Raw genomic sequence first — 21,607 nt, forward strand, 5'->3', positions numbered from 1 at the left:
GACGAATGCATTTGTGTGGAAAGGTGCAGTGTCTTGTTTGTTTTTCTGTGTCACTCTGTCACTCCTCGTACATTCAGCTGCGGAGGTAGTGGGGCCCAGGGGGGGGGGGCAGGACCAATAGTGCTGAGGCATTGCAACCAATTGTCGCACCCCTCCAGAAACGCCAGTGTTTAGCTAGAATTATTTAGGACTTACAATGTATATTTGCCATGTTCATGGTTTGTTAGGGTGTTTTTTTAACAGCTTCAAATTGGTGCTTTGTATCCGGATTACTGCCACCCCATCTGCAGTAGTTGTTGGGCCACTCATTCTTCCTACTTACAATATCTTCCTGCGCTTTCTTTCCTGTCAGGAAAACGGACCGAGGTACATATTTAGCGTCTGGTGAATTTCTGTTTTATTTGTACTCAGTGGTATGTTTTTTACAGTAGACTAGGCTTCTCTTTTACCGACCGGCCTGGATTCTGGGTGGGATTACTGTGTAAAACACCGGAGTTGTTTTCTTGGCAAACAGCTGGGCCTGGGGGACATGACAGGAAATCTCTGTTTTCTCAGCCATTCTGGCAGCCAGCTTGTTCGTCCTTCTCCGGCAGTCCAGAGCAGCTCCCCACTCAGCACGCGATGGCGGGCCTCCACTGCTTTTTAGCACTTCTGACCTTTTCAGCTGTCCTCCTGCAAGCCGAAGAAAACGGTAGGAGTTATCTGCTTACTTTTAATAATTTATCCTGTAATTAACGCTTATTTCCCTTCATTTCAAGGGCAAGTTGCAGGTTTGCTTTCGCGAGTTATTGCAGTGTATCTATCCCGCATGCAGGGAAACAATACGGTCTGAAGCTATGCGCTTTACTTTACATTAGACTCAATAGTCGTTAATTATTGTCTTGGTGTACCAATCCCCAATTTTTCAGGGCTGCTCTGCTTGGAAGTCATTTAGGGGTCGCCAGGGGGCGCAGCTGCGCCCCCGGATTGCCTCTTGCGACCCCTGGCATATCAAAGGAATACCGTTGAGGCTTGTCCCTATGTGGTGCCTCGGTTGGGCTCCACTCCGTTTTCTGTCGAACATTTTATTACACCAATAGTGAATAACATTACATTACTGCTTACCTGATTACAAAGCTCTTAGGTGACTGGTGTCATGTGCTGGCAGTGCCCAGATATTTATCTGCTTTTCATAATCTTTTGTACATACTAGTCTCCACAATGCAAAGCATTTACAGGAATAAGGTTAGGAAAATTGTAATATATATATATATATATATATATATATATATATATATATATTTTTTTTTTCTTTCTATGCGGTCTTTCCTTGAACACGTTTTCCTTTGTGAAGCCACCCTGGAGATATAGGAGAGGTATCTGCACATGCTGTCACTTTCAGCTGTTTATGCACTTAGGACTTGTAACCAGTAGTTGTTTATGAAAACTCACAACGCTATGACCTGTGTGGGCGCTCACCTCATTTGGACTGTATTTCCTCACACTCTTTTGACACAACCCTGTGGATGCCCAAAAGCTTCTGTTACTTGGTTGTGCAAACACATCTGCACACTTTGCAATTGAAGGTGTCATGTTAGCATGGTACGTTTAGACAATCTTGTCTTTGTGAGTTTGTGACTTTTTACATGTGTAAATGACACTGCTGGGAAAGGTTCTTAAATATGCTCCAAAAATGCATTCGTTATTTGATGGGAGTTTCTTTATGGATGTTTCTTCAAATGTAATATTATGCCTTTAATTTAGACATTTGAATGAATCGTTCGGCATATATACCAACATTTGGGAACAGATAATAGGGAAAATCGAGAAGAAAAAATTGGAAAATATTTTCCCCATCGTCCTGCGTTGAAGTGAAGGAGTCTTTATGTGGAAAAAAGCTAAAATAAAGTTTTTTTAAATCTAAATCGTGAATCTAAGCAATTATGGTAATATCCATTATTAATGTTCATGTTAATCAGGGTGCCCATGTACCATTTTTGGAAGGGGCCTGCCTGCACAAACAAATTCTGTATACCCACCTAAGTTCATCTTAATAGCTTCCTCTAGACCAGGTAGTATAATTTAGGCTTCCCGCTAAACAACATTTTTCTATAAATGACTGCGCAATAGGTTATATATTAATTTCTTGGAACTCGGAAGGAAAAAGAGCTGAGTCAGCCATCAACAAGCTGTACGATTTTGTGATCCCCTGAGTTTCCCAGATTCTGCTAGCGCTGCAGTTACCCCCATCTGACAGTTTTCAACAAAGTGAAAAAACATGCTTAGGGCTTATTGTTCAAGTGCACAATCAGTGCTGCAATGGTCAATGTTACCACCACCTTCGCCTACTGGTTGGCCCAACATGTTGATTCTGTGATCTCTGTCGATGGGCGTGTGTCAGAAAACAGCCTAAAACGTGCTTAGAGCTCACCTCCACCTAGAGAGGTGTCATATATGAAGAGTGTTGGACATGGTCCAACCTCAACGAGCCAACGCTACAGCGCCAGACAGTTTGCTTAATCAGACTTTTCAAATTAAGACCCCCAGCTTATTAAAATTCTAAGATGGGGACAACTTCTGCTTTACAAAACCTATGTAAATAAAGCTTTCTACTAAGCAGAGAGCATAAATGCTAATAAAGCAATCTGCTTCGAAAACAGTGTCAAAACTGGATAAGTACTCGTGATTTGGATGTATGTTTACACTACAATCGGGTCACCTCAGTTTAACACAATGCAAATCACCAAGGGCACAAATTAAGATAAACACAATTGAACAAATGGTAATTTATTAATGTGGTTTAAGATTGGAGACAGACCAGTGCAAGATCAATATGTAAAAAAAAGAGGACAGAAATATTAACGTTCTTCAAATTATTGCATGGAAGTTTAGGAAAGCGTGGACTGATTTCCTTCGAACTTGTAGAGTAATTTTTGGTTGTTATCTGAATGCATTGTCGTGCTTAGAGACCAATAAGAGAGTCGGAAGAAAATCAGACTTAACCTACGCCTCACATTGGATGGAATCCTTATTTCGCAAAATTCTGTGGCTGAGTTCCCCAGCCTATGAGATCGGGGGCCATATATCAAGCAAGGGCGATACATTATCGCTGCTTTTATAGGCAGGAATCTGCAGCTAAAGCGGCGATAATGGGCTTGATAATATGCCCTTGTGAATTCCCATAGAAGCCCAGGTTAACACCAGAACTTGGGCTTCTATGGGAGTTCACAAGGGCATATTATCAAGCCCATTATCGCCGCTTGAAAGAAAGTGACTGGGCTATCATGGAGCTAAGAATATACCTCTAGAGCCAACTGTAGAGGCACTCACAACTCACTGTGATGTTGAGTATACAGTAGAAAAAGGAAAGCAAAGGAAAAACTGAGAAATGGTACTCAGAATCACCTCAGGATAACTGGTATCCCATCAATACACAATCATGTGCCCAGTGCCATCATCTGGGGTCCCAAACAACCATCTCCTGACCCTCTTAATTTTCAGAGGGAACAGAGAGAAAGAGTTGTATCCTTCTGTGAGATTCTTACAAAAGGAAAAAATCAGATGGGATTGTATTTAGAGAGTAGGTGAATTGAGATAATCTCTAAAGTGCAGTGCAAACAGAACTGGGAGAAAGATGCGATAAAAAAGGATAAACCACTGAGATGGTATACTAAGCTTACTGATGCTAGTGCTAAAAATCTCTCAAGTGGTTTCCTATTTAAAATCAGTGTGAAAGTGAGAAAAAGATACGAAACAGAAATTAATAACTGTTTCAGTGGTCGACATGTTTCAGCCACTAGGATTGTTCTCCCTGGCTTTCTTCAGGACCTATAATAACCTTTGTCACTGCAATCACAAAGAGCAAAAAGAAGTCATACATACAGTATTACTGCAGATGTACTTGTATTCTAACCCTTGATGTAAGCATGATGTCTGGACTGCATCACTGCTTCTCAAGGGGTAAGCCTCACCTCACTCGGCACCAGCTCAGAGGTGACCTCCACTCCAGTGAAGTTCCTGACTGGGGGTACCGACGGACAGAGCGGGGCCTCTAACACAACTTGAGTGAGGCACAGAGTCAAGACTGAATTGCATATGGTCAGGTCTAAACTGTGGTGGCATGGTGAGCAAAAGAATGATGGATTTAACCCAGATCTCTTAACTGGGGGTGAATGTTTTGATTTGTTCTGAATTCTGTCCATCAATTTTTTGTCTTTTGCTTTCTCGCCCTAAGTGCGCCAGATATGCCCAGACGTGGGCCTTGTGCTCACTGTGCGACTGGAATCAGGCTATCCTGACTGATGAGGGGTGAAACCATGAAACCTGTCCTAGGATGCTTGTTTCTGCTCCAGTTAGGACCTGGCTTGGCAGGTCGGGATGGACTGTTCCCATGAGGCACAGGGTCAAGACTGATTTGCATATGGCCAGGTCTAAACTGGGGTGACATGGTGAGCAAAAGAATAATGGATTTAGCCCAGATATCTTGACTGGGGTTGAAGGTTTTGATTTGTTCTGAATTCCGTCCATCAATTTTGTGTCTTTTGCTCCATCCTGGCTTGGCAGTTTGGTCTGGACTGTTCCCAAGAGGCACAGGGTCACAGCTGATTTGCATATGGCTGGGTCTAAACTGGGGTGGCATGGTGAGCAAAACAACAATGGATTTAACCCAAATCTATTAACTGGGGGTGAATGTTTTATTTCCTCTGCATTTCGTCCATCATATGTGTGTCTTTTGCTTTCTTGCCCTAAGTGCACCAGGTATGCCCAGATGTGGGTCACGGGCTCACTGCGCCACTGGATTCAAGGTAGCCTGGCTGATGAGGGGTGATGCCCCGAAACCAGTCCCAGGATTCTTGTTTCCAGTTCAGGCAGGACCTGGCTTGGCAGTTTAGTCTGGACTGTTCCCAAGAAGCACAGGGTCAAGACTGATTTGCATATGGCTGGGTCTGAACTGGGGTACATTTAAATGTAAATCCGTATTTGTAAAGTGCAAACTACTCACCCTTAGGGGTCTCAAGGCGCTGGGGACCATCATGGAAATTAAGTGAGCTATTGTCCAGAGTCACATGGTGCTGAGCTGAGCTGCCGCTAGAGCCGGGGATCGAACCATGAACCCTGTGCTCCGACATCAGCTGCCCTGGCTGCTGCACGACACCTCTCAAAAGAACAATGGATTTATTCCAGATCTTTTTACTGTGGGTGAATTTTTGATTTGCTCTGCATTCCGTCCATCATCTGTGTGTCTTTTTAGCTCTTAATTTTTGCCCTCGCATTCACAATGAAAAATAACGTAACTCTGTAGCAGTACCACTGCTCAAAGCCTTTGAAGTAACTTTGAAGAGACTCGTTTTAGTTCTTTCACAGTCTCATCATTTCAGAACTGAATGATTTTCAGTATTATATTAAAAAAAACAAAGTTGTTGCTTATTTATTTTATGCAACTAACAGGCATTGACATAGCTAGTAGACCTGGCTTTTTGTATGTACAATGTTACTTGTTGTATCATATATCTAGATACAATGACAGAAACAGCAAAATATCAGTCGGCGGCACACTGTGCTAAGCACAGATTTTTAGCTCATGTGTTTTTAAGCCACACCCTTAAACATGTCACCTACGCCCTTTTGAAAGACCCCCCGCTTTTTCATCCCACTTAAAGCCCTGGAGCTGGACATATAGGTAATGTCCTAATGCCAGCCCATGATATCTTATGGACCGCTGGACACTTGCTATTGACTCGCATTCAGATTGCTACCATAGGACCATATATGCTTGCACCTGAATGCCCACAAATTGAGTATAATGCACCCTGCCTCCTGGGCTATAGGGGGCCTGCCTTATGATTGTCTAACGTATACTAAGTGCAGTGAGGGGATCTTTCCACAAGTGGTATGTGCAGGGTTGAACTTGACCAGGCAGGGTGCTCATACAGGGCTGACATGGCAGACTTGCTGATTTTGGTTTTACTCGGATGAATCAGGGTGTCACAATCTGTGCTACACCCCTGGTGCATCTTTTACATCCCTGCCCTGGGTACCACTGGTACCATATACTAGGGCCTTATAGGAGTTTAAAAGTACTTGCCAATTGGGTGTACCAATTCATATTTATCATTTAAGAGAAAGCACAGGTGCTGGTTCTGGTTGGCAGGACCCAGCACACTTTCAGACCAATTACCACAGCAACTAGCAGAAAAAAGTGTGGGGGGGAATATTACAATAGAGCACTTTACAACACCTGACAAATATGAATGCTCCCCTCAGTGGTTGGAGGCTGTCATTATAACGAGGAAACCCATATTTGACAACCATGAAATATTTTCCAGATTTCCTGGTTCCCTGCAATTTATAGGTTTAAAAATTGCCTTTTTCAATGGAAACAATCTCTTAAAAATACTATTACTACTGCTACACATACACACACGCACGCACACAAACACACACGCACACACATGCACGCATGTGTGTATAAATTCATGGAAAAAACAAAGGTTAAAGTGGTGTCATAGGTGGTGAATTAAGGTAAACGGTAAAAACTAACATTTAAAAACTAAAAAATCCATGAAATTCACCAGTTCTAGTTTAACCTCTAAACTTTAAATTGCTAATCATGTGAAGTCTTAAAGAGGTTAATCCCAATAAGGTGAGTAGAAAATTGTCCATAAGTGTAGCATGTTGAAATACTCCAGGTCCAGATATAGTATGGTGCCACAGTGACTGTATGATGTCATCAGTGATATCATCAATTATATCAATTGAGGTGTAATCATAAATGTCATCAATGATGCCATTTATTGTATTGTGTAATGTAAAGTACTATGTGCAGTCCTAAAGATTGCATGGCGGGCCACAAGTTGCAGGTTTTTTTTGTGTTTTTGAAAAATCTTTTTGTGGGCCATTTATTTAAGGCATCCCAGCCCTGTGAGTATACATAGTGATATCAGTGCATTACACATTTGCTTTTTTATCAACAAAAGGAAACATAGGTAAACAACAAACTGTACATGTGCTCAGGTTGCAAGATATTCCCATTCTTAGTTGTCAAAAGGATCCAGCCCTCTGTCTCATCCCTCCAGACACAACCCCACCAATCCTCTAGGCAAGTGTCCCATGAGAAAAAGGAAATAAAATGCTGTTAGTCATTAACAATGGATTCATCACGGCGCTCTACTGTAAAGAAGAAGGATCCCACTTCTTGGTTGCCTACTCCCTTGTTGTGGTCCTTGTTGTGGTTCTCTAGGTCTTTAAGGTGGACCCATGTCCCTCCTATCCCCTTCTGACTGTTGCCCATGTGAGACAATGTGTGCAGAACCCTGTAACTCTGACCCCTAATCGCCACCTCCATCTGTATGGCCTCCACCAGCATGGCCCAGGATTCTAGATCGTCCTGCAGTTTTCAATCCCGGCGATTGATTATCATGTGTGCCTCCTCTTCTAATGCCGACTCAGTAATCTTTTTCAGCCATAGTGTGAGTGAGATGGCCCTCGTGCTCAACCATCCTATAGACACTCATCTTATGGCTAACACAAGGGCCAACTGCTGTAACCTCCATTGCATCATACCCCCTTTGTGTTGTTTGACAAGCCAGAGCAGACAAACCCAGGGTGACATCTCAACCATCAGTGTTGCAACCATGTGCAGTCGCAGGACCACAGTCACCTAGTATGCATTTACCCTGGGACAATCCCATGCAATATGCAAGAAGGATGCACCCTCTCCTCCACTTCTAGGACAGTTTGTGCCTCTGTCTCTGTTCATGCGTCTGATTTAGACTGGAGTTATGTATGTACGGTGAACATAGTTAAAGTGCGCCAGATTGAACCTGGCATTGCAGTAGGCCCACTTATCCAGCTTGCATGATTTATTCTACTCCCTGTCTGTTAGGGGGAATTCCAAGTCCCCCCCATTCCCTGTGTGCTGCTGGATCAGTCCTGACTCTGCCAACCTTGAGCACACTGCACATAAGTGTCACCAAGTGGCTCTCCATCAGCAATAACTGAAGCATTTCCGTTTGTTGGGGAGAGGTGGGCAGGTTCGTCCAGATCTCCCTCACCGTGCTCCAGATCAGCATAATGCAAGAATTTCCCGCCTCCCACTGCAAAAGCCTCCTGCACCTCGTCCAAGGTGAGACATTTCTCTTTTGGGTAGATGTTGTCTAGTGTCTCACATGCCCCTCTCTCCAATGAACTACGGACATAGCCTCAATATTACAGTTGAAAGGCAAGAGTGCCCAGAGATTGAGCTCCCTGTCGTAGGGAGGGCTTTTGAAGATCCTGCTGGTTGTACACTCCCATGCCTCCACTACTTGTTGCACTAGGTAGGGCACATCTTATTACTGTCTAGAGGCTCTCACGAGTAGAGTCAATAGCAAGTGTGTGCAGTATGTACCACACAGGACTTGCTACTCCAAATGTTTGTCCTCTGCTACCATTGTGATGCATGATATAGTTCAGAGTCATAGTAGTAGATTTCCAGGCCTGGGAGGCCCATGCCTGCTTCCAGGAGATCCCGCTTGAGCAGAGGCACTGCCACATAGCTCCTCTTCCCCGCCCAGATGCGAAAGACCATAAGCTGATGAAGGGTTTTGATAAGGCTAAATGACATGGTATAGAGTGCTTTCTGGATGCATACAAACACTGTGGGGGGGCACTATTTTTGCCACCGTAATTCTCCCTGCCATTGATGGCGGTAATGTGTTTCAGAACTGTACTGATTTTGTCAGGCAACTCACCAGCTGGTCAATACTATATACACTTTGACTGTCCAAAAAGTGTCCAACCATGATGCTGAGGTACTGGAACATCTTGGTCTCCCACCTCAGCCTCAATGGTACTAAAGTCCCTTCTGGGGCCACTCTAAGTGCCCCCCCGAGAGAAAAGAAAGGACTTATGTCTATTTATGCGCTGTCCTGCCACCACTCTAAAATCCTCCAGGTGGGCCAGCAGCAGCGGCACTGCCTCCATGGATGTTCTCAAATGGAACAGAACATCATCAGCATACAGAGAAAGGAGATGCATCATGTCACCCACCCTTATGCAAAACTCCTCCAGCTCTCAGTGAAGCCGCGCTGCCAGGGCTCCAGTGCCAGCCCGAAAAGGAGCGTGGTGAGGGGGCAGCCCTGCTGTCTGACTCTCTGCACATTCCACTCATCAGACACCAAGCCACCAGTTTACACCCTGGTGGCTGTATATGGGAGCCTCACTCACTTGCTGAACTTGGACCCAAAACTCATCTTCCGAAGAACTTGCAGCAGATATGTCCACTATGAAGTTTCAAATGCTTACGTGATGTTCACCCACACCAGGACTAGGTCTCCCCCACTATGGTGTACAGAGTGCATCACATTTGCAACTCTCCTCAAATTGAGGGCTGTACTACATATTAGGATAAACCGCTTTGATCATTGTGAAACAAAGAACAAACCACACCTTGCAATTTCTCCACCAGCACCTTACAGAACATCTTGGTGTCCACATTAAGCATGGTAAGGGGTCGATAGGCTGACAGAGACATCTCATCTCCCCTGGCTTCGGTAGCTTTACAATTACACTCTACCCGAGGGTGGGGGGCAGAATCCCCCATTCCTCACTTCTCGAAAGACTTCAAGCAGTGGTTCTGCCCACTGTGCTACATATGCCTGGTAGCACTCACCCGGGTAGCCTTCGCCAACTGGTGCTTAACCCCTATTCATCTTACTCAGTGCCTCCTACAGTTTCTCCAGAGTGATATCCACTTTCAACTCCTCCATCAGTAAAGGAGGCAGCTCCGGCAGATATTCATTATCTAAGTATCTATTCACTGCATCTGGGACAGCAGCAACACCTCTTCTTTTCAGCTTGCTCAAGTGGCTCCCCAGTGTGTCATTGATAACTCATTGGTATGTGGCCAGAGATCCATCCTGCCTTAGTAGAGCCACAATAGGCATACTGTTCACCTTGTTTTTGAGCAGTCAGGCTAGCAGATTCCCAGGCTTGTCCCCCTCGAGAAGCAGTCAGTGTCTGTTTTCTCATTTTGTAAGTCTACCAAGCGGTTCTCATGTCTCACCCAAGCTCTTTCTGTGGTGCTCCAATTACCCGCAAGGTACTCTGTAATTACCTCCCGGATCAGCTGTCTAAATGGAGCATCCAGTAGGGCATCTGCCTTTAAGCACAAACATGACCGCCCCCTGGGACCTGCATCTCCCCACTCCAAGAGTAGGGGGAGTGATCTGACAGATACCTGCCCTAGTGAGTGGCAGACTGCATTTCCACTCATGTGACCGCTGTCCCTGGGGCACGGTCCAATCTGCTATCAGTGCCATGAGTGGCAGATTAGCACAAATACTCTTTCTTGGTTAGTTGGAGGTCTCTCTAAATATCCTTACACCCTAGGTGTACATGACTGTAGTTAGTGTTTCCGTCATATCAGGTTCGCTAAGGGCATAGGGGCTGCCTTTCCATGTCTGCGTCAAGGACACAATTAAAGTCTCCAACCCACAATAGGCAATATGCCATGTTGTCCGTCACTGGTGTTTGCAGATGCAGAAAAAACGCCCTGTCATCTATGTCAGGGACATTTACATACAATATAGTCAGGTCTACTCCATCTAGTGTCCCCTGCACCAGGACATACCACCCATTCTGATCCACCTTTTTAGTAAATCAACCGAAAGGACGCTCCAAGTGCCACCCAGATAACCCCCCCCACATGAGCGAATGAGGAGTAAGTGTAGGATATAAATTGAACCCTTCATTTTTTCTTTAACTTATCCTTTGTGGGGTGACCCTGTGATGTATTTCCTATGGGAACTGTATCAATATTCCTGCTTCTGACCCTTGTCCGGTTAATAAATCAATAGTGGCCATACAACGGCACAGAAACCCGTTTTCTGATTAGGTCATAGCGCATGCTACCACATTAAGCAAGCACTATTCCTCCAGCCCCCATAGAAAGCATACCGAGTTCTCAAAACAAATCAAACCTCCAGCAACCTGGGAAATCCCCCGCAGCTATTGTTTTGATTTAGCCAAGAACTCCAGTAAAGAATGTAAGAACGACCAGTTCTTATGACATCCTTATTGACGTATTCATGTCCATCCTTACGTCAATCTCGGCACCTTTCAGGTATAAATATTACCGACATTGCCCTAAGCAAACACACGGTGGTGGTGACGAGATTGGAGCAGCGCGACTTGCCGAGGAGCCCAGCTGATAGAGAAAGCCCACGGATGCTGCCCCTCCCTTTTGACGCGCTGAGAGTGAGACGCTGCCTTTTCTCGTGCCGAGAAATCCAGCTCCAGCGTTTCCAGCCACCCTCGCAGGCAGCTGGGATATCAAGTCCTAAGATTGAGATACCAGCCCTCCAGCCTTCTAAATCCCAGGTACAGAACTGAATAACCCCTTACAGAGAATTCTTGAGTCAGACCCTTGGCAAAGCAAACTTAACTTAAACTGCTACTTATCTACTCCCGCCCACGTATTAGGCTTAGGTCAGGTACACTGGGGTAGGCGTAGTTAGAAGCACCAGTTGAGTACGATTAGTCAATGTATATATGTATGTATCTATTTTATCCATTTTAAAGTATCATATGGCTAAGAAACCATATCAATGCTTTTACAGTATTATTTTATAATTCTGCTTTTACTGTATGCACTGTACTTAACCTTAAGTATTGCAATAATAGCGATTCATTTCTCTTGTACGAGAAAAGAGACTGATCAATAAATAACACCTTTTTATTGAACACGCCCGTCTCTTCCTTTTCTCTACAATCTGGTGAAACTAAGAATGCACGTACTGACTGAGTAAAAGAAGTTGTCTTTTGTTTTCACACGACTCTAGAGATATACTCTTGATTAGGGGAGAGCAAAGTTGTCATGTTCTATGGTTGTCAGAAACTAAATCCCTTCTTGTCTATCCAGGGAGGTTAAACTCCTCCTTGCCTATTCGAGAAAGTTTCTAGTGAACTCTGAGCTAGCTGGCACACATAAACTTTAAGTCTAATATCGTCAGTAGAAGACCTAGTTAACCACAGTCCTACGTCTATACTATTGAAGATATTATTCCAATGCGCAGAGCCTATTGAGATAATAGGAACTACACTACAGGGCGCCCAACGGTTTGGATAGGCGATAAATCTAACTCAGTCGTGCTTTTTCACTCAGACCCTTTTTTCCCATAATACTCCAAAGACGTCTGGAGTGGGTGAAAGGTTAAATCCGCCAAACTTAGTAGGAGGAGACTCCTATGTATGGTTCTTGGTTTATTCAACGTTGAAGGATACACTGTTCCAAAATATTGTGCATCTAATCTTTGTTTCCGTAGAAACCTGATCTGCAAATAAACAAAATAACCTTCCTGTCAGTAAAATGTCAGACAGTGAAGTAGAAAGGGAGACAGCTAGAGTAGCAGCTCAACTCCTAGCAGATGACAATAGTCTCCTACAGCAAGACCCGGGGCAATACTCATCCCGGTCAACATAAGGAAAACTATAACTTTAAAACTTATAGAAAATGGGCTGACACCGAGAGGTGGTACAGTAATATTCGTAATTGAGGCACACGAATATCGGCAGACAGAGGTATTCTATTCATGGATAAACTTTCCAGCAGCAAACGCTGTAACAAAGGACTTCCCCTATTACAAAATAGAGGAACCTCCGAATGAGTATACTCCTTTCGAGGAGGTGGAAATACCACTCAAATACCAAGAGCACCTGCTCTTGTTTAATGGCGCCCTAAAACATAATAATCACATCACCAGGCTCGGTCCACTAGGTAGACCAGGAGCAACGTGGCCAGTCCTAGCCGGATACACACCACATCCAGACATTGAAGAAATGCCTGCACCAGATCTTTTAGCACAGCTAAAACAACTAATCAAAATACACAGACAATTAGTCCAATATGTAATGCGGACTTCAACAGTCCAACCAGCTATTAAAATTCCACAGCTGACCCCTACTCAGGGGAACACAAATAAAATTACACCACAGAACATACAGTCCTGTCTAGGTAAAGTACCCGCAAAACGGGAACAAATTCCATTCTGGTTAGCACAAAAAATCACTCAAATAGAGGCGGTATTTCCGGATACCACCCATGTTGAGAAACACAGGATTCTGACTATCTGTCTCCCAATGGGAATCGCACCACATGTGGAGGACTGTGACACTTGGGGTACAGTCTTTGCTTCCATTTACACAAAAACACATGGTGTTCCATCCATGTCAGTAATACCAGATGTGCTAAAACAAATTCAAGATGAATACGGTCCAGAACCGGCCCTAACTCTGGGTATGAAATTACTAAAAGACTTCAAACAAGTCTCAGCAATATTACTAGCCAATATAAAGGGAGAAGCAGCAAATGTGGCGATCCGCCAGAGGTTGAAAGAGACAAATATAGCAGACCAACCATTTGAAATTGCCAGAATCATAGAAAAATCCTATGAAGAACTAGGAAGAGATAGTTTGGGTGGGAAACCAGTGAAACCCCAACTAATTGAAAATCCTGAAAAGGTATTTATTAAAAATAATCTAAACACTCAAAAAAAGAGCTGGGATGGAAATAAACAATGCACTCCGAAGGAAAAAAGATTCCAAACCAGAGGAAGGTCTCCTCTGCGGAGAGAAAGATCTCCGGACCAAGGACGCAAGTCTCCCCAAAGGGAGCCCTCTGTGAAAAAATACAACCTTAGAAATAGGGATAATATAAAAAAACCTGACAGATATCAAGATATTGATACGCGTCCCTCTCAATCTTTTCAGACTTCCTCGCAGAAATCGGAAAGAAGAGGACGATCAGAACACAGGGAAGAGCACGTCAAGTCCAAAGACAAGGAACCTGCTCATCAAAATAAAAAATTACAATTTCCAAAGAAGAAGGTAGCCAGTATTAAAGTAATCAAACATGCCGAGGATACTGAGGACACAGCTGAAAAACGGAGAATGGGCTCAGACAATGCTAGACAGCACAGCAGAAGTGAGCATAGCTCGCAAGATCATGATGAATCATCTGGAGACAGTGGACACGAATGAATACATTCAGGTGGAAACTGCAGATACCAGAGTTAGCAAACCTCATAAAATATATGAAATAACATTGCGTATAGAGGGGGATAAGACTAGGAAAATAAGGGGTCTATTTTGGGATAATCTCTCCAAGGGCTATGACATCCTTCTAGCTGAAAAAGACTGGCCACCAGAGTTTGTCAGGGAGTGCCCTCATGGCGAAGAAATAATTATGCCTGCCTTCTCAAATCATATTCCAATACATAAAAAATATACACTTGCAAGAAAGTGGGCAGTAGCCCAAGCTCCTGCATTATATAAAAACCATGTGGGATGGGATGAGGACTCTCCTCCTCACAAAATCCAGTTAAAATCACAACCTACTGCACAGGGGCAGTACCCAATTAAGCAAGAAGCTAAAAAACATGTAAAAGAGATCCTAGATCAACTTGAATACCAGGGGGTGATTGAAACTTGCACCTCACAAATGAACAATCCTTTGTTTCCTGTCTCCAAACCAGATAATTCATATTGTCTTGTTTCGGACTACAGACACTTGAACTCATGTTGCAAAACTTTTGCAGTGCAAAACTCACACAGTGCAGCACTAATGAATAACATAGTGCGCAAAAAATACAAAACAACATTAGACATCTCTAATGGATTCTTTTGTCAAAATATAGCACCAGAAAGCAGATATTTGACCTCGTTCTCAATAAACGGCTCACAAAAAAAATTCTGTCGTTTACCACAGGGGTTCAAGAACAGCCCAGGATTATTCTCAGCAAGAGTAACAGAGCTACTACAAATATATGATGATGAGGCATTATCCTATGTCGATGACATCTATCTAACAGATGATGACTTGGATACTCACTTGAAAAGAGTGAACACCATAATACTTGGGTTCGCAGCAGAGGGTTACAAATTCAACTTTAAAAAGTCAAGAATTGCCCATCTAACTGTCCTGTTTTTAGGATATGAACTATCAAGTGAAGGCAAAAGCCTGGCTGACAATTTCCTAGAGAAATGTGCTGTAATCCAAGCACCCAGAACACTAAAAAACTTACAATCAATTCTAGGTTTCCTAAATTTCGGAAGAACTTACATTATAAATTATGCAGAGAGAGTTAAACCTCTCTATGATCTAATAAAACCAGATTTTAAAAGAATCAACTGGACTCAAAAACACACAGAAATTTTGAGATCTTTACAAACAGACATGTTAGTTAAAACAAAACTACAAACTCGCGACAACACACGCAATCTTGTGATTCGAGTCATCCCAGGAAGATGCGGATTCACATACCTGACCTCTAATGAGGGAGAAAAGGTACCAATTGCATACAAATAACACTTGTACACAAAAGCTGAAATGAAATTTAGACCAACGGAAAAAATTCTGACCGCGGTACAAACTGCTGTAGCGAAAGAAAGAGCCCTAGCACAAGGTAACCGAATAATCATTGTGACACCAATACCAGCCCTGGAGGCGGTAACAAAGGCAAGCATTCCAAATGCTAAAGCACTACATCCGAGATGGATACAGTGGGCTAATTCTCTTGCTGCAACAGACGTGGTATACGAATTTAATCCTAATTTAAAAACACAAGAATTTCTCCAATATGAATTTGAATGTCCTCTGCCGACCGAAATTCTGCCTCTAGAACATTACGGCTGCATAATATACACGGACGGATCAGCACAACCCGCAGTCGGGGGTAAACAAGCTTACAGTGCTGCGTGCGCGATTGTAAAAGGTCGCTGGCACGAAGGAAAATTTAGGCCACTGGTCACTAAAACGCAATCTCTAGGAGATTGTACAGCTCAGCGAGCTGAATTACTAGCATTTAAGATGGCGCTTGAAAATACCGATCGAGAATTCCCCACACTCATAGTGTGCGATTCGTACTATTGCGTTCAATCTTACAATGAATACTTGCAGATCTGGGTTCAGAACGGTTTTAAAGATGCAAAAGGTGGCACAATCAAGCATAAAATGCTTTGGGAACAAGTAGTTCTTTTACAAAAAGAACTACAAAAGACTCACGTGATACATACACTGAGTCATCAACGTGATGGCGTTCACGTTGCAGGGAATTCATTGGCTGATGAAGCCGCGAAGGCAGCTGTGCAAACGGCTTCCGTAGCTGCCATCACTCGGTCAAAAACAAAAATAGACAGCGAAATATTACAGGCTGTCTGCGCTACGGTAAAAGGTGCGATAGAAACACTCCCGAAAGGCTTTCCAGTAAAGTACTCATACATAACTGATGCGAATAACGTTCCATTTGCTCAAATCCCTGGAGTGGGGGATAGGGCTATTCCAAACATGGAACATAGGTTAGGACTCATTATAGCGGCACACGAAGGGCTTGCTTCTGTACATGCTGGCGTTTCAGCCACAGTATCGTTATTAAAACAGAGATACTGGTGGCCGAAAATAAGAAGACAAACTAGGAACTATGTTCTAGAATGTGAAATATGTCAAAGAATGAAGGTATCAACAGTGAAATGACCAGCCCAGACGCCCCTTCTAATCTCAGATACACCATTAGCCTGTGTTTACCTGGACCACTGCGGTCCCTTACAAAGGGATGGTAACTATAAATATATCATGGTCGCAGTGGATTCATGCACGAGATTCATATAGATGTGGCCCCAGCGATCGGCTGACGCCAGAACTGTTATAAAAGATTTGCGAGTCTTTATCGGCACATACACAATTGGCATGCTGCATTCTGACCAGGGTCCTGCTTTTAGCTCTCGAGCTTATAAGGAGGCCATAACCAGCATGGACATTGCATTGCGGTACTCTTGTCCCTTTCATCCCGAGGGAAACGGAATTGTGGAAAGAAAAAACCGTGACATAAAGCAATCTATAACAGCAAAGGTATTAGGTTCGGGAGCTGGGTGGGTCAAACATCTAATAAGTGTCCAACGTAGTCTTAATAATCTGCCAAGAAATTCTCTGAGAGGTCTCAGTCCGTACGAACTATTGTTTGGGACTAGAATGTTAGTCCAGGACTTAGATAGTCAGACTTCAGTGGTTAAAGAAAAATGCTTTGATATCAAAGATCGCTTGGCTATTTTACAGGACTTAAATGAAACAAGAAAAGACCTGAGCAACATAAAATTGAAACAACAGCCAACAACCACTGAAGAGAAACCACCTGTCCCAGCAAGGCCTGTCTGGATTCCAAAGATCGGGGATCTGGTCAGAGAGAAGATCGCGGTAAAGAAGGAATTTGGGCCTTCTTACAGAAAAGCAGTTCCTGTCTTGTCTGTCAACGGGACAAGATCAGTAGTACTACCGCCCCTTGCTGGTAAAAAGGAGAACCGAGTTGTATCCATCGACCTGGTTAAACCACAATCATGTGGCCGATAACAAGTAGTAGGCCAAGTGGACTCCCGAGAAGCAGCAGAACACCAAAGTTTGCTACATCCACAGAGGTTCAAACTGAAAGACTAATCACATTTGAAAAATCTACAGTGAATCAACAAGGACTATGCAACAAAGCAATAGAACTTGAAGCTCTTAAAACCCAAATCAAAACTTTTCATCACGAAACACCAACCTACAATGAAGTAACAAATGACTATGCTGATGAAACAAAACAAATTCCAAAAGCAAAAAGTAATCCAGAAGCAATTAGAACAATTGACAGAACGGCATCAGGCTACTTCATCAACTTCGATGATTTTTCTGAAGATCCAAGTGAACCAGAAGTACAGCCGACAACAAAAACTTTTAAAGACAAAGCAAAGGAACTTTTTCATCAACTCAAAGAAACCTATCTGATTTCTCCATGGATTGAAATTTGGGTTGCATTTGGTACATTTATCCTCATACTTTGGCTCATCATGGTACTATGCTTGGGACATTTCATTGAGGGAAAATATGCTACAATGGACACAGCAAGCCAGAAAATCAACTTGGTCCTTAAACCACACACATCGCTGAAGGTTAAAGTAAGAAGATTGAAATACGTTGACAAAAACTGAAGTAACAGGGGCAGAATATAACAAATTGATAAGGGATAAAATACCAAACCCATGTCACTTGAGTGCATGCATCATAAAAAGCCAGCAAATGCGGTCAAAATCTTTCTCCGCGTCTAGGGTGATAGCTGCAACGGGGGAGGAACTTTTAGAACCAAGATGGATAATGTTTAAAAAGATTCTAGAATTATCCACAAGCGTTCTACCTTTGAAAAAACCCTGTCTGCTCATAACCAATCAAGTCAGGAATAACTTTATTAATACGAAGAGCAATAACCTTAGCAAAAATATTGCAATCTAAATTAATTAAAGGAATTGGGTGATAATTAGCACAAGAAGAAGGATCTTTATCTTTTTGGGAATTAAACATATCATGGCTTCAAGAAAGGAGCCACGGGCCTCCTTATGAGAAATAAAGTATTGGAATAAAGATAAAAGGTGAGGGAAGAGTAACTGAGAAAAACAAGAATAAAACTCAGCCGTAAAGCCATCCAGGCCGGGAGATTCCCCTTTCGGTAATTTAGTTAGGGCTGACTTAATTTCAGAGAGGAATAAGTCTTTTTCTAATACAGAGCAATCAGGAGAGGGGGAAACATGAGGAGGTAATGCTTAAAAAAAAAGATTCCAGGGCTGTGTCAGAAGGAGAAGATTCAGGAGTGTATGAAGTCCTATAGAAATCCATAAAGCATTTTAATATTTCCTCATCTTTAAAATGATTAACACCATCATCATCTATAATGTTAGTTATTTTAGATCTTTGAGATCTTTGAGATTTAACCTTCAGGTAGTTCGCAAGCAGTTTGTTGCGGCCACCATAAAATTCAGAATAATTTTAAGTAGGACTCCAGAAGCATCTTCTGTCGATTTTCTATTAAAACACAATTTAGCTTGGACTAATTTCTTGAGTGAATCCTCAATGTGACAGGAAATGAGGCATGCTACAATTGCTTAATAGAGGCTAACAAGGAAGCTGTATCTCTGATACATTGTTTCTTTTTCACCGCAACATAATCAACAATGAAGCCTCTAGCTGTAGATTTAAAGGCATCCCAAATAGTATGGAAAGGGATATCGGGAGTAATATTCCTGAGGAAGAAGTTCAACAAAAACTCTTTGAAGCGCTCCAAAAAAGTGGTGTCTTTAAGTGAATAGTTGTTAAAATGCCATCTGCGAGGCTTAGAAGGCTCGGAAGGAAGATCTAAATTAATCAGAACAGCATGATCGGAAATAAGAATAGACACAATTTCTGCATTATTTTGATTAGAAAGAAGAAGAGGACTTAAAAAATGTAATCTATTCTGGATAAAGATTTATGGGTGGGGGAAAAAAGTGTATTCTAGGGTGTCCGGGTGAAATATCCTCCAAGCATCCACCAAAGCACTCGAGCGTGTCATATTCATAAAGGTTTTTTTGCATTTTGTTGGGGTATATCGAGCAGTAGATTTTCTACACGTGAAAGGTGCAGGACCTGATTGAAATCCCCTATCACCAATAAGTTAGTGTCAGCACATGAATGAAGAGTGTGAGACATGAACTGCCAGGATTCTGAGTCAACACCAGTGGGGCTGTATATGTTAGGAAGAGAGAAAGGGGATCCATTTAAAGTGAGATGTAGAAGACGCCATCTACCATACCATCATCAACACTCTCCTCCTTTTCTAGAACCAGAGAAAGGGACTTGTGAAATAAGGTCACCACTCTATTTTTCCTATCCTTAGCCGGGGAACAGTAAACATGACCTACCCATTGCTTTTTGAGAGAGTTAACATCATTTCATTAAGATGAGTCTCTTGGAGCATCGCAATTTTACATTTTAACCTAGATAAATGAGTAAGTACCCTCTGCTTCTTAACAGGATTGCGCAGACCCATCACATTCCAGGAAACTATATGAACATTATCAGTCATAATAACAAAAAAGAACATTAAGTACCACAAATGCAATTTAGAACGGGTAAAAACAGATATAAGTGGGATGAAAACATGCAAAAACTTGCAAATTCAGTATGTAAAACTGTAAGCAGGAAAGTGAATAATAGAACCAATAGGACGAAAGAGTTATAGAGTAATAATGAACCAGAGAAAAAAGAACATTGGAAATAATCTCAAACAATATGCTGAAGAGATTAAAAGAAGAATATAGATAGAAACAAAAAAAAGGAAAGAAAGAAGGGAAAGAGAAAGTAAGAGACCAGAAGGAGCAAATGCTAGAAGAAGAAGAAGGGTTTACCAGAAACCGAGAAAAGGAAAGAAAAGGGACCGAGATCAGAGAGGAAGGGACAGAAAGAGGACAAAGAAAAAGAAAAAAGGAAAGAAAGGAAGGGAGACAGACTAGATGATAGACAGAGAGAGGTTGACATGAAGTTGAAGGACTTCAGTCAAGGATGACAGAATACATATCCAGAGGAAAAGGGGTATCATGTGGAGGCGGGGAGCCGCAAAGGAAAGTCAGACGGCAACGTCCGTAAGCCATCCGGAAGCAACCAGAACCAATATCTATATGAAAAGATGCAGAACAGGGAGCAAAGTAGAAGGTAGAACAGGAGGGGGAACTGAAAACATATCAAGGAAAACAAGCCAATAGCTGAACAAAGGTATCAGGTGGGTAGGTTGACACTCACCAAACATCAGGATTGACTGTAAACTGGAGGAACAGGATGGGAAAGTAGGAGGTAATGGAACATCAGGAAAATGTTTGGATACAGAGAGAGAGAAGTCTGTGGAGAAAAACATGGGAAATGATAAGAAATAGTCTCCAAAGAAGATGAACATAATCAAGTATCCTGCAAGGAAAACAACAAGACTGGACTAACGACAGAGAAAAGAAGACATGTGACTTCAGAACATTAGAGTGTAAGAAGGATCGCACAGAAAATGAAAAAAGACATTACTGTAGCACAAAGAGGTTAAAAAGACATTCCTCAGGAGCCTCCAAAGTCCATCTCATCGCCTTTATGGCAAGAGATAAATTGACGCAGATCTTCAGGACAATCGAAGGAGTAGGAGCATTCTTTGTATGTAACCTTAAAGAAGCATGATGCCCCAGGCCGTATCTAGCATTCATTGATCGAAGCACTGGGCGGGGAGACAGAAATTCTTTGCGACGAGCAGCAGTTGGCACGGGCCACATCCTGAGAAAAGAAAACTTTTTGACCAGACCACAACATCTGCTTTCTGAGCTTGGCCGCCGAGAGGACCATTAACAGCTCAGTGTGTTCCAAGAATAGAACAATTATCCCTCTAGGACGAGCAACCATTGAAGTTGAAGATTGAGCTCTGAAGATAGGACTGATGCAGTGTGCACTTTACAAATTAAGAGTTGTACCCTCCGTGATACCAACAAACTTGGGGATGTGCATTCTCAGAAAGGCGAGCCTATCAGACTCCTCCTTTCCCTGAGGAATACCGTAAATTCGAAGGCTGTTTCTCCTGTGGCAATTTTCTAAGTCCTCCCTTTGAGTCTTGAGGAGAGCAATTTCCTTAGATATGGCTGCAATTTGAGGAATTACATCCTGAGTATCACTAATTCTCTGTTCCACCTCAGAAACCATAGATTCTAGATTGGACCATTTCTCTCCAAGCCTTTGAATGTTAGCATTGGTGTCGATAACAAAAGGCTTAATAAGCTTCAGTTC

At 42.7% G+C, this 21,607-nt stretch overlaps 1 protein-coding gene across 1 annotated transcript in view; it reads left to right on the plus strand.

The window, feature by feature from the left end:
- The first annotated feature begins 533 nt into the window (after positions 1-533).
- The window catches only part of LOC144772975 (coagulation factor X-like), a 261,014-nt gene continuing 239,940 nt past the window's right edge, over positions 534-21,607 (plus strand). The window contains exon 1 of the mRNA XM_078657698.1: positions 534-691. Within this exon, the coding sequence (XP_078513824.1) occupies positions 622-691 (70 nt within the window). The 5' untranslated portion in view covers positions 534-621. The remainder of the gene's footprint in view (positions 692-21,607) is intronic.

Source organism: Lissotriton helveticus, chromosome 8 (genome assembly GCF_964261635.1).
Source record: "Lissotriton helveticus chromosome 8, aLisHel1.1, whole genome shotgun sequence".
Taxonomy (NCBI): domain Eukaryota; kingdom Metazoa; phylum Chordata; class Amphibia; order Caudata; family Salamandridae; genus Lissotriton; species Lissotriton helveticus.